Below are 14,089 nucleotides of genomic sequence, written 5' to 3' on the forward strand. Positions count from 1 at the left end.
GCCCAATCTCAACTTGCATAAGAATTTTTTTTCTCACTCACCCTCCAAAGTCTAGACCTTTTAGGAGGTTGTGATAAATTAAGTTAGAAAGAGGGGTGAAAAAGTCTATACAAGTTACTTAGTTGATTTGGCTAGCAATAAGAAAATTTTAATGATAATATGGGCAGGTTTATGCGTATGCAAAATTTTGGAAGGAGCTGTGGCGTTGAGTAAATTGCATTTCGGCCAACGTATTTGACACACTAAAAAATTTATACGTAAAAAAGATTGTTGAAACTGTAAAATTTTCAAACATTTAGTCCAAACAGACTCAAACGCCTAGAAAATTAGCAAGCTATCGATGGTTCCAATACTTTTAAATTCAATACAAATATTGATACAAGGGTCGAGAAAGTCTCGCCAAATAAAAAGATAATCAAACAATAGCTAAGAATGAAACAAAAATCATCATGATAATTGTGCAAGTAAACGCCTTCAACTTGGGTGAATGACTAGATGGAGCTTTGGCTTTTGGATTGACGGCAAGAGCAGGAGAGGCTGCAGGAGAGAGTGATGGACTGCTAGGTGAAGCAGTAGGAGAGTGTGATGGGATGATAGGTGAAGTGTTTGAATTTGAATCATTGTAACCTGTGGGCACCATGTCTCTTTATGGTCATAAAGAATTCAATATAGGAGAAGAAAAACTTGACTCGCATATTGAAATTAAATATAAAGAAAAAGTTGAATTAACTCACAGTTAGATGGCTTCCAAACTAAGATCATCTTATCGTGATTGAAAACTATGTGATAACCAGTCATGAAGTTTTCTGGATGAAATAAATAAAACTATATTGTAAGTAGAAATTTCTTAATTTAGTGTCGGTTTAGGAACAATTTATTTAGCTGAAACTGAAATTTTTTTAATAAAAATATTGTAAATAAATGTAAAAGTTAACTGAATAGTATAGTAGGAATCATGAATAGTATCAAAAAGTGCAGTGGAATCTATTTATAGTAGCAAAAATAAGCTGAAATTACAAATAAGCTGAAATTTTCAGTTTGTTCCAAACGGATACTTATACATGTTAGGAGTTAGGACACATAGCTAAATGACATAAGGGGCCATGAAGGTCCAGGTGTTGGTTTTCTCAAAATAGAAGTTGATAATATTGGCTTGTTCTATGACGCAATGATTATATGAAAACCATGTTTGCGGTTTCTTTTGCACATGCTAAACTCTGATTTAAAACATAGAGTGGAGCCAACCATGATTAGCTTCCTGTTGTTTAAATCTCCCATATATTGATAATGTCTTACTACATAAACTTTATAATTTTTAAGTTAGAGACAGCTGATAGGATTCTTGGCATAATGGTTTTTAGCCATAATGTGGAAATTTTGGTTTAACAAGGATGAGATCACTTAATTAAAAGGGTTAATATAGTAATGATTTAGAAATTTTAATATTAATTAATTGGGACACAAGATGATTGAAATATGTAGATCTGACCTATTCACCAAAAAGTTGCGATTTACCCACCCCAAGAAATCACATTCATCAATCTAGAAATTATTTAATATTGTTCTCTCAAAAAAGAAAAAGAAAATTCAAATATTTTATTGCTTTTTATCAACTTCATAATTCATAATCAATAAAGTTGCAAATAAAGTAAGGTTAAGTAAAGCATCCAAACTTTAATTGTTTTCTCAGAGTCTGATAGTCTCCTTATAAAGGAATGAATGCACGAATGTAAAATTTCAAAATGAAGATACGAATTGGTTTATAATAAGGATAGTCATTGATAAATATATACTTACGTCCTATGATGTTTATATTTGTACTTTTGAGAAGAACGAGACAATAGACATATCAACCCTGGAGACCACAACATCAATTTTCAGCATAACATAGACAAGAATGAGATCTTAAAGCACTAATAAGTGCGACAACACACCTTTGTAGAGAACACTTCTGTTGGACTAGTGAGATAATATTGTTCTCCACCTTTCATTGCCAGATTCATTGTAGGGATCATATATGAGGTTTGATTTGCACTAAAATTAAAGTGGAGCTAATTAGTGGTTCAGAGTTGAAAAGAGAAAAGCAGTACAAAATAAGAATAGGTTTTCCCCAAATACCTCAGGTCATGACAATATTCAAAAGGAATTTGGGAATTGGATGAATGTCGCTTTTCTGTGACTTGGGAATTGAACTGCAAAGTAACATAAATCACATAAATTCATTTGCATTGAGATGAAGTTCCAATGATATATAATTAAACTAAAAGCTATCAATGAAATTACTTACAATTTTAGAAATAAATGTATAAACTGGGTCCCTTAGTTGTGTAAACGATGTGCTAGAGTCAAAGATTGCACTGAACTCCATCTTAGAAACATTCACTCCAACATTTATTTGAGTGATGCTAATGTTATAAGTTGGATTGGTAACAAGTTTACATGGAAAAAATTAGTGCGAGCAGCATGAGGTTCTAGTCAAAGATAGTCTTTCTTGTTAAACTAAATAATTTTGCCATTGACATTTACAATGTTAAGAAGTGACAACTTACAGTGAGGGCTCAACAGTGAATGATGTTTCTTTTTGTTCCGAGGTGCCATTATCTCCAAAATTTATTCTTCCAATCCCATCAGACCCAAAACACATGGAAAAAGAATTTGGACCTAGCCCTTTTCTTGTTAAGGTGCTAGGAACAGATATATTACCAAGATCAAGCCCAAGTAGACCGTTTGGTGCAAATCCATTCAGAAAAATACCAGTCTCATTTTTACCACAATTGAAACAAAATGAAAGGTTTAGATAACAAGGGTTACACACAAATTAATGAAAATTTGCCGAAATAATCTGACCAGGAGGTATTAACAAGAAGCAACTTCAATGATTAGATCCCCTCACCCCTAATTATCAAATTATCAAAGAAAAAGTAATGCTGGATGATTTTTTTTAGTGACCATACTAAAGACATTAATTTTTTTCTAGTAATATCACCAGCCCTCTAAAAGTGTTTGATATCATGATAGTCCTACGCATAACCTACCTCCCTTAAGGTGTTTTAGTAAGCCTGAGGCAATAAAACACTTTGATAACCCTCACCAAAGATTACATTTCACTTATTTGAAGCGGAAAAGCAGCATACCAAACTCTAAATTTATTATCCAAATGATTGATATTTACAGATATAATAGCTATTCCATAATTTTATCATTTTAACTAACAATTGTTTAATATATATATTGTGGCAGTTTCTTAAAGTGCTACAGTAGAGTACCTAAAGCGGCAGTTTGGAAAACACCGGGGTTAAACTACCTATTGTGGCAATTCCTAAAAGTGCTGTATTAGGTCTTCTATAGTGGCAGATTTCATGATTTTTTTATTCAATAAGTATTTTAATCAACTGTTGGATTACATTACTTTATTATATTCTTCAAACTTGCAAAATATCAAAATGATTAGAGATTAATAACTATCTCATCATAAAATATTTAAATTATATTTGAAGAATTTTTAACTTAAAATTTTTATGCAAAACATAAGTTAATGAATCAAATAGTAAATATCATTTTCTTAACACGGCATTTGGCATACATGTGAAGAACAAAGAGAATATATAATCTAAAGCTTGAATTCTCAAAATATTGATATAATATAAAAATTTATGCAGTGATAGAGAGTTATATTCGCTTTGACTTGAATCAAGGTGTCGAGGGGAAAATTTTGCCTCTATCTAAGATGTTGGGAAGTCAAGTTGAAACTCGCCTATGGGCTCTTGAGATGGTACCCAAATGCTTTCAGTGTGATGACAAAGCCTATCTAAGCAAGCAACAAAGGCTGCACATGACAAAACAGCAACAAAAGCCCAATGAAAAGCACGTTACAATAGTTAATTAGTATATTAATGATTCTGGTCCGATAGTTCAAATCAGTCCTCTAGTGGTATGGTATTATCTCCAGCGATAGGGTAATTTCAGGTTAGTAAGTGTGTTTACATAGTGAAAATCATATTTTTTTCCTTATTATTATTAAGTCAACATAAGGGAAAATTTCCATAGTTTCCAAAACATTATGGCCTTCATCATAATAATACTAAATAAGGATTAAAGGCTTCATAGTTACAAATAAAAGAAGAAAAATAGGATGGAATGAAGGGAGAAAGAGATCCCAGCTCAGTGTACCAAATATTAAACTATGATTTTGATGAGTATGTGTACATAAGGCATGAATGAGGTAATGTGAGCTGTTTTGAGTAAGTGGGATGGGATTAACATTGAGTTTAAGGCTTTAGTGAGTAGTGGGCTAAAGGGGAATGAGTGGTGAGCTTAAAGGGAGCTAAACCACAAGTAAAATGGCAAATAAATCAAGAGTTTTAGAGGGGTAGTTGCTTGTGACTAATTGGGAGACATTTATAAGCTATAATTGTGTAAAGGAGAGAAAAAAATATCTGAGGTTAGATGAGTGTGGGCTGAAGGAGAGGAGTAGTAAGCTTAAAGAGAGTTGAATTGCAAGCAAAATGACCAATCAATTAGAAAGTTTCAGAGGGAGTTGCTGTGAGTTTGTGGGCTAAGATGCTTATGCTTTTATAATGGAGTTTAGAGAAGCATTAATTAACAAGAATCCAAAAAACATAGGTCTGATTTAGGGGAGCCTTGATAGTTGAATTAATAATCTAGATTTGGCCTAAAAATGGTAGATTTGCTTTTGGGGCTGTTTTGCTTCTTTTGGCAATGTCACATATGGATAGTATTTGGGGTGATCTTGCATTAAATGCTAAGATTGCTGAGATTGTATTCGGCCAATGGGATTAAGGCAAGTATTAAGGAAGAATCCTAGTGCTGCAACTGAGATTTGGACTTTAGGAAGTAGGATTCAACACCTCAAGCCAAGTGTCAAAGTTTAAGCCCATTTCAGAGGGTTTTGCTGGAGATCCATTTTTGCCCTCTAAACCACATGTTCCCAATTTTTCCCCTTTAGGATTCATGGGCTTGGCACATGAATCACGTTTTGAACATTTTAAACATTTATAGCATCAATTTGTTGAAGTTTGGATATTTTAGTTTTAGTTCTCCTTCTGCTAGAGGTACAGTCTTGAAGAAGATAATGTATTCTGATGCTTGATTAATCAAAATATTATTTTTGATAAAAAAAATAAAGTGGTATAAGTATAACTTTGCATAGAATTATGTGGAGTATAATTGGAATGTATTATTATTATCTATCTATATATATATATAAAACCAAAGCCTCTGCTCGCACCACAATTTTCCATGTCAGCATTATTTAAAAAAACAAAAATTTTGATTTTATATTTCTATATATATACTAAAGAAATATTTTCCACATCACTAATTTATTTTCAAATTTTATATAAAAAAAAGAAAAAGAAACATCAAACTAAAATGTGAAACCAGACTCCTATTTTATAACACCAACAAACTCAAAACCCTAAAGTGATCATTCTCTTTCCTTTGAAGATTGGCATCAATGCGGCTGAGGCATTGGCGGCACCACCTTGAAGGCAAGGTGAACACCTTTTTTTACACCTGAATTATAAAGCAAAATAGATGTGAGTTTTTCTTCTTCTTCTTCTTCTTCTTCTTCTTCTTCTTCTTCTTCGAATTTTCTTCTTCTTCTTTTCCTTTGTTCATCTTCTTCACACGTAGCCCAGCTCTCTCTCACTGTATTGTGCGTGAATGAATTTGAATCAAACAAGTTTGTGTCTTGCTCAAATGGCATTTTACCAAGAGAGTATTTGAGTAGCATAGAAGGAGGGAACAAGACCAACTAAAAAGGTTGCAACCACTTTTCAATGTGTGGCGAAAAAGCGTGCCACAATTTTAAACTATTTAAGTGTTTTTTTTTTTTGTTTATTTTATTTTATTTTATTTTTATTTTATTTATTTTTTATAATAGCTATGCCCATTTTAGTGTTCTTAACTACAAGTATAATGTGAGAAACATAACAAAATATCACAATAATTTCACAATATTCTTAAATTATTATACCAAAAAAAATTAAATGAGATATTGCCATGCGTTTATACGTGAGTTGATATACTAATTTAGAAATATTGTGAAATTGTTGAGAGCATTTTATTGTATTTCTAGCATTACTCTAATACCATTTATCATAGTTTGGATTTGAACATTATTATTATTATTATTATTATAAATTTTAATCATGAGTCTAATTGGTTACCTCAGAGGAGTTAGGCCATGTACATCTATTATATTATTATTATCAGTTAATAAAAATTGATATATCATTTATTGTGTGTAATTATTTTGATACAACTGAAAAGAAAAATCCAAACTGAAACATGAAACACTGACTCCTATTGATACAACTATTCTTAATTAAATTCAAAAAAATCATTATTTGCTTTGCTTTATATGTTTGTATGATGTTCTCTATCATTTTTGTTTATGAAGTTTGAAAATTGAACCAAAATTTAGTTTTAGTTTTTTTTTTCCCAAACTTATCTACTTTTCCTATATTAAATAAAATAGAGGATTAAGAGTTTCATTACAAATCTGAAAAAAAAATTCATACAAATTTGAATAAATAAATATAATTTTAATTAAACTGTACCGCGCATGGGTTAGTGACTATATTATACTACAGAAATAACAACAAAATATGAAACTCACATTAGTAGTTGTTCATAGAAATTTGTTTTTTTTTTTTGGTTGATTTATATTATTTTTGTGGGGAGTTTATAATTGAAATGCAATTTCATAAACATTTGTGTTAAAAGACAATTTGTGTTCCAATATTTATGGACAATATAGTATTTTCCAGCTAAAATATAATGAAATGGAGATTTAAAATAATCTCTTAAACTACCCATAGAATATGCAATAACTCATATTTAAGGATAAATTTTAACTACAAAATTGGTTGTAACTTAAGGCTACAAATTCACTCAATAAAATAAATATTACAACATATTTTTAAAATCGAACCATTGAATTGCATATTTTTTACGCTTTTAATACACATGTTAAATTTTGTGTCAATCGGATATTATTTACTATATGATTTATAATCTTATATTTTATGCATAATTTTAAATTACAAAAACTTGCAGTTGAAAAAAAATTAATTAACGTCATAGTTATTGATATTTAATTTCTTTAAATTTTGCAAGTATGGAGGATATAAAAAGAAGATGTAATCTAATGATAGATTTGTCAAAATTCACTTCTAATAAAAAGATATTAAGTAAGTTTGTAGCCTAAGACTACAATTAATTTTGTAATTAAACTTTGTCCCATATTTAATAAATTTCTCGTATATCGCACGGGTTGACGACTAGTTATCTATATATATATATATATATATAAAACTGAAGCTTTTGAAGGCTCCACAATTTTTCACATCATCATTTTAATTTATAAAAAATTTTAAGTTTTAAAACTAAATAGTGAGAGACTTCTAACATGAGTCTCTTATATATATATATATATATATATATATATATAAAAGAGACAAAATCTTTGAAAACCCTAAAGCAGCCTCCTCTGTCCGTCTCCACTAAGAGAGAAACTCTAAGCTTCAATTTCTTTGGTACGCTTGCTCTTGCTTTTTCTCTTTTTTGTGAGTAAGTTTTTTTTTGCTTTTGTTTTGTTTTGGTGGAGGTGATCTTGTGACTGCCTGTTCTTCCAGGCCTATTAGATTTTATATGACTTTCATTGGCGATGGAGTTGTACTTTACATTATATAATATAACTACAAGTATTGCAGTAAGTTTGCTAACTTTTTGTGTGGTTCAAAGCTGCTATATTCTATATTATTTTAGATTATATAACCTTAAGCCTTACATAACGGAGACGTATGTTAGGTTGTTTCATATAAGAAGCAGCTTATTGCATTTGTTGTACAAGTTTTCAATTCCTTTTGTGTGGATATTTTTTCACAGCTGCAGAGTAAGGTCTATGCGCTATATGTTATCTTATGTTTTCTCTTATGGTGTCATGTTTCTTTGTTTATTAATTAAAGATTATGTTGGAAGCCTATATTATTAGCACCTTTAAAGTGTTCGACAATGTTTGAACCAAATTTTTCATCAATTATGAAGAATTGGATGATAAAAAAAAAAAAACTTAGAAAAGCTCTGAAATTGTCTCGCAATAATGACTATATATATATATATATATAATATATATTTTTTAATTTATAGGTTTTAAATCTTTTGATTTTAATTTTATTGTTTTTTGAAAGTTTGACCATTTAAATTTTTGGGTTCAATTTTTTGCAATATTTGAAACAGTGTGGCAAATTTCAACTATTATAGCTATGGATTATTCTCTTGAAGGTAACCTATCTTTTTTTTTTATATTTCTCTATTTGATAGTCATATATATTTTGTTTTGTTTCAATAATTTTTAGGTAGTGCTAGTAAAGTTTTTGATTTTTTTTTTCCTTTCAGAAGTTTTAACATCGGAATTTTTTAGTTATTTTTTTTTTGCAATATCTAAATTTGTTAGCTAGATTTTTTGCAACCCGTTGCTTATTCATCAAATTGTAATTCAAAAAGATAGGAGCAATTCACGCAATAGGATAGTTTCATAATCAATTTAAAATTTTATAAATCTATTTTAGTCTATTATAAAAAGGTAAGTTCTCATATATTGCATGGGTTTCCGACTAGTTATTATTATTATTATTTTAAACCAGCTAATCGAAGCCAGAACCTACGCTAGAGTGGTTGAAAATTTAGAGAGATGAAGTGGGTTCACAATGTCAATGTGGTTTTGGGCAAACTTATTGTTTGGGCTGGATCTGGAAATGTTTTCCTCTAGTTTATTTATTAATTTTTTAGTTTTTATGTGCAATTTAAAATCTAATTTTTTTTCTCCAAATTTTTTATAGTACAAGTATGTTTTAGCATACTTTTAACAAAAAGTAAATAAGCTGATGTAAAAAACACATTCAATTAACAAAACTAAACAATACTATATATTTGGCAGACTCAAAAATATATACGCAAAAATGATTCTTGAAACTATAAATTTTTTAAACATTTAGTCCAAGCGGACTCAAACGCCAAGAAAATTAGCAAGCTATCGATGGTTCCGATTTCTTTTGAGTTAACTTTTAAATTCAATACAAATAAATACAAGGGTGAAAGTCTCGCCAAATAATAAAAAGATAATCAAACAATGGCAAAGAATGAAACAAAAAGAATCATGATTGCGCAAGTAAAAGCCTTCAACTTGGGTGAATGACTAGATGGTGCTGTGGCTTTTGGATTGATAGAAAGAGCAGGAGAGGCAGCAGGAGAGAGTGATAGACTGCTAGGTGAAGCGGCAGGAGAGTGTGATGGGTTGATAGGTGAAGTGTTCGAATTTGAATCATTGTAACCTGTGGGCACCAAGTCTCTTTATGGTCATAAAGAATTCAATAGTAGAAGAAAAAATTGACTTGCATATTGAAATTCAATCTAAAGAAAAAGTTGAACTAACTCACAGTTAGATGGATTCCAACCTATGACCATCTTATCGCGGTTGAAAACTATGCGATAACCAGTCATGAAGTTTTCTGGATGAAATAAATAAAACCATATCGTAAGTGGAAATTTCTCAATTTAAACATGTTAGGAGACATAATGGCTACTTGATATAAGGGACCATGAAAGTCCAGGTGTTGGTGTTCCCAAAATAGAAGTTGACAAATGACAATATTGGCTTGTTCTATGATGCAATGATTAAATGAAAACCATATATGTTTGTAGTTTCTAAAGCATATGTTAAAGTCCGATTTAAAAGAGTGGAGCCAACCATTGTTTAAACCTCCCATTCATAGTCTTACTATATAAACTTTAAAATTTTAAGTTAGAGACAGCTAATAGGATATATTCTTGGCATAATGTATTTTAACCATATTGTGAAAATGTTGGTTCAACAAGGATGAGATCACTTAACAAGAAGGGTTAATATAGTAATGATTTAGAAATTTTAATTTTAATTGGACACAAGATTATTGAAATTTGTAGGTCTGACCTATTCACCAAAAATTTGCAATTTACCCACCTCAAGAAATCACATTCATCAATCTAGAAATTATGTAATATTGTTCTCCTAAGAAAGAAAAATAAATTTCAAATACTTTATTGCTTTTTATCAACTTCATAATTCATAATCAATAAAGTTGCAAATAAAGTAAGGTTATATAGAGCATCCAAACTTTAAATGTTTTCTCAGTGCCTGATGGTCTCCTTATAAAAGAATGAATGCATAAAGGTAAAATTTCAAAATGACAAATAATAAGGATAGTCATTGATAAATACTTACGTCCTATCACGTTTATATTTGTACTTTTGAGAAGAGCTAGACAATAGACATATCCACCCTGGACCTGGAGACCACAACATCAATTTTCAGCATAACATAGGCAAGAATAAGATCTTAAATTAAGCACTAGTAAGTGCGACAACACACCTTTGTAGGGAACAGTTCTGTTGGATTAGTGAGATAAAACTGTTCTCCACCTTTCATTGTCAGGTTTATTATAGGTATCATATATCCGGTTTGATTTGCACTACAAATAAAGTGCAACTAATTAGTGGTTCAGAGTTGAAAGGAGAAAAACCAATACAAAATAAGAATAAGTTTTGCCCAAATACCTCAAGTCATAACAATATTCAAAGGGCAATTGGGAATTGGATGAATGTCGTTTTTCTGTGATCTTGGAATTGAACTGCAAAGTAACATAAATCACATACATTCATTTGCCATAGGATGAAGTTCCAATGATATATAAAACTAAAAGCTGCCATTCAAATTACTTACAATTTTAGAAATAAATGTATAAGCTGGGTCCGTTAGGTGTGTAAATGATGTACCGGAGTCAAAGATTGCATTGAACTCCATTTTAGAAACATTCACTCCGACATTTATTTGAGTGATGCTAATGTTATAAGATGGACTGGTAACAAGTTTACAAGGGAAATATTAGTGCGAGCAGCATGAGGTTCAAGTCAAAGATAGTCTTCCCGTTAAACTAAATAATTTTGCCATTGACATTTACAATGTTAAGAAGTGACAACTTACGATGAGGGCTCAGCAGTGAATGATGTTTCTTTTTGTTCTGAGGTGCCATTATCTGCAAAATTTATTCTCCCAATCCCATCATATCCAAAACACATGGAAAAAGAATTTGGACCTTGCCCTTTTCTTGCTATGGTGCTGGGAACAGATATATTATCAAGACCAAGCCCAAGTAGACCATTTGGTGCAGATCCCTCTAGCAAAATACCAGTCTCATTTTTACCACATCTGAAACAAAATGAAAGGATTAGATCACAAGGGTTAGACACAAATGAATGATTTTTTTTTTTTTTTTTTTTTTTGCTGAATACAAATTAATAAAATTTGCTGAAATAATTTGACCATGGGGTATTAATAAGAAGCAATTTCGATGAATCAAATCCCCCTCACCCGCAATTATCAAATTATCAATGAAAAAGTAATGCTAGCCCACAAATTATGGTTTAAAAAAAAAATTATGACCATACTAAAGACATTAATTTTTTCCAGTAATATAACTAGTCCCCTATAAGTGCTTGATATCATGGTAATCCCAAGCATAATCTACTGTTAGGAACCCATTTGTGGAACTCACTTTTGAAAATTAGCATATAAGAGGAGGGTATCCAAGATCTTATAAACACATGGCTAAGCTTATATTTAATCCATGTGAAATACTAAGATCATAACACCTACATCCCTTAGGTGTTTTCAGTATGCTTGAGGCAATAAAACACACCATCACAAATGATTACACCTATTTGCAGAGGAAAAGAGCCATACTGAACTCCAAGTTTATCATCCAAATGATCTATATTTACCGAAATATCAACTATATGCCTATTACATAATTTTGTCATTTTAACTACAATTATTTAATATTTATATTTTTAGAGTTTTATAATGATATTGTTTATGATATACAGTTAGTATGATGTTCACTTGAAACAATATTTCTTCCAAAGATTTTGGTAGCTAGGAAAGCAATGAAAAATAACCTACCCAAGGGTGACTGGAATGTCAATAGCTTTTAATTGATCATCATCCGTAATTAAGTGCAACACATCCTCTACCAAGATCCCAGAAGTTGACGTGTTGTTTGCAAGATATGGATATGTATATGCACAATCACTATTATTTGAAGGACACTGTTTTGGATCACATAAGTTACTGCTGTCACAGGAAACCTTTTTGCTTGTTGATGATGCATTAGGACTGTAGATGTTCAAGTTTACTTCCTGCTTGAAAAAAAAAATTGTTGTTGAATTTTGATATTGAAATGAATAAATGAAAATTTGATTTTGGTAAAAATTTGGTTGACTGAATTCGAAAAGGTGTAAGTTTGATGGGATAGAAAAGTTCTAGTGGGAAGTTATTATTTCTGTAAAAAACTTATGCTCATAATAATAAGGAAGTAATCTGATATAATTTATAACTGATTGTGTTGGATGCAAGAAATGGGTCAATTCCCCGAATATATATGGGAGAGGTATAGGTATGATGATTAATTAGGCTTTGTCAAACAATTAGGTTGTTATATCTTGGAGGAGAGAAGTTGAAGAGAAAGGTTTGTGTAATTGGTTTTTGATTTTTACGACTGCATATGGCTTAAATCTTCTCAAAGAGTACTTGATCTCCATGCCTGATCAAGTAGAACCTCTTCTGACTCAATCATTGACTTTTCTAATTATAAAACAACTAATTTCTTATATTTTTACCAACAATTTTAACCAGATTTAATAAAGCCAATACCTTATAACTTAGCTAGAAGCCCTAATCACAATATTTAAAATCTCAACAAACCGTTTTATTTAAAGCCAATAACTTAGACTTTTTATTTATTTATTAATTTATTAATTTTAATTTTAGTTTTTACATTTCATTGTATAATAGGGAAGTGAAGATTTTTAAACTTAATTTGATTCTCCTAATTAAAGAGAGCAAGTTATGCCACTGTACTACTATTTCTTGACATCTTAGACTTTTTATATGAAGAAATATTGGACTTTTCTATTTGTCCTGTATGTATTTTATTTATTTTTAACTTTACATATGTTTTAACTTCTTTGCTTGTCATCCTTCTTTGTAATGCAAATATATATACATATATAATTTGTAGGAGAAAAAGAGATCATAATAACACAATAAATAATTCCAGATAGGATCACTTGAAGTAAACATATAATTCTAAGATTAGAAATCTAAAGTTATATATAATAATTGACATACCTGTCCGGATGTTGTCTTTAAGCTGGGCACGCAAGTTTTGTTGTTGCAATCGCATGGTAGCCAGAACAAATCACTGCCTGTGTCTAATGCTACCATATATGATACACTTGGTGTCCCCACAGAAACATTAGCATAATACAAACTGAAATATCAACACCATTTAGAAGAAACCAAAAAAAAAAAAAAGTTAGTATATATAAAAGGAACAGGAAGAAAAAGGAAAAAGGAGTGACTCTTAAGGATCATACCTTCCCAAACTGTAGAGGTAGAAGGTGTCGTTTCCATTGGCGAAAGTGAGCGGTGCCGGTGACTGGTTGTTACTGGCGGCGAGGTGGCGGCCTCGGATTATGCTGTCTCGGTGAGTCATAGCAACATAGTACTCTACGCTTCCTTTCTCTGGAAGCCCCTCTAAGCCCAGAATTTGCTTAACCGGATCGGAGAACCGGTGGTGAATGTCGAATCCAAATGATCCCAACCCGTGACAGATCCCGGAATTCAATCCCAGGAGTAACAATACCAGTAGTATGTATAATCCGGAAGTCAATGAATATGAAGAAGCTGAACTGGTCCAAGCCAAAGCCATTGCTTAGCTTGAAGTTTTTTCAGAGAAAAAACCAGACTTGGTCTATTAATAAAGCTAAAGCATGAATGATCGAGCACTATGAAGAGTTTTAGTTTATGTAGGGAAAGAAAGTTGACGCGTTCTTATCAGAACAAAACCAAGAAGATGGCATTGGAAGTCTTTGAGTGAGAGAGAAAAGAGAGCCATCGAGAGCTGGGTCCCGGTGTTTGGTTTGGTCGACGCTTGCGTTGGTGAAAGTCAAGTCGTTGCGAAAG

General features: G+C 31.1%; 1 protein-coding gene and 1 pseudogene across 1 annotated transcript; both read right to left on the reverse strand.

The window, feature by feature from the left end:
• Window positions 1–415: 415 nt before the first annotated feature.
• Window positions 416–2,773, reverse strand: LOC112031907 (aspartyl protease family protein 1-like; annotated as a pseudogene).
• Window positions 2,774–8,910: 6,137 nt separating this feature from the next.
• Window positions 8,911–13,964, reverse strand: LOC112031906 (aspartyl protease family protein 1). The gene is made up of 10 exons (XM_065777113.1): window positions 13,501–13,964; window positions 13,253–13,394; window positions 12,026–12,261; window positions 11,048–11,272; window positions 10,787–10,922; window positions 10,621–10,694; window positions 10,436–10,535; window positions 10,289–10,352; window positions 9,465–9,536; window positions 8,911–9,359 (listed from the first exon to the last, which is right to left on the reverse strand). Exons 1-10 carry the CDS (start codon window positions 13,833–13,835, stop codon window positions 9,151–9,153), a joined length of 1,593 nt encoding a protein of 530 aa, XP_065633185.1. The 5' UTR covers window positions 13,836–13,964; the 3' UTR covers window positions 8,911–9,150.
• Window positions 13,965–14,089: the final 125 nt, after the last annotated feature.

This window comes from Quercus suber, unplaced genomic scaffold (genome assembly GCF_002906115.3).
Source record: "Quercus suber isolate HL8 unplaced genomic scaffold, Cork oak 2.0 scaffold_9, whole genome shotgun sequence".
Lineage (NCBI taxonomy): Eukaryota > Viridiplantae > Streptophyta > Magnoliopsida > Fagales > Fagaceae > Quercus > Quercus suber.

What these genes read in the sequence shown, in the direction of transcription:
- LOC112031906 (XM_065777113.1), bottom strand. Translation starts at nt 13,835, where the DNA reads ATGGCTTTGGCTTGGACCAGTTCAGCTTCTTCATATTCATTGACTTCC. An exon ending in ATACATTTATTTCTAAAATT is followed by an intron (nt 10,695 to 10,786) that starts GTAAGTAATTTG and finishes GTTACTTTGCAG; the next exon opens with TTCAATTCCAAGATCACAGA. An exon ending in CAGAACTGTTCCCTACAAAG is followed by an intron (nt 10,353 to 10,435) that starts GTGTGTTGTCGC and finishes TGTGGTCTCCAG; the next exon opens with GTCCAGGGTGGATATGTCTA.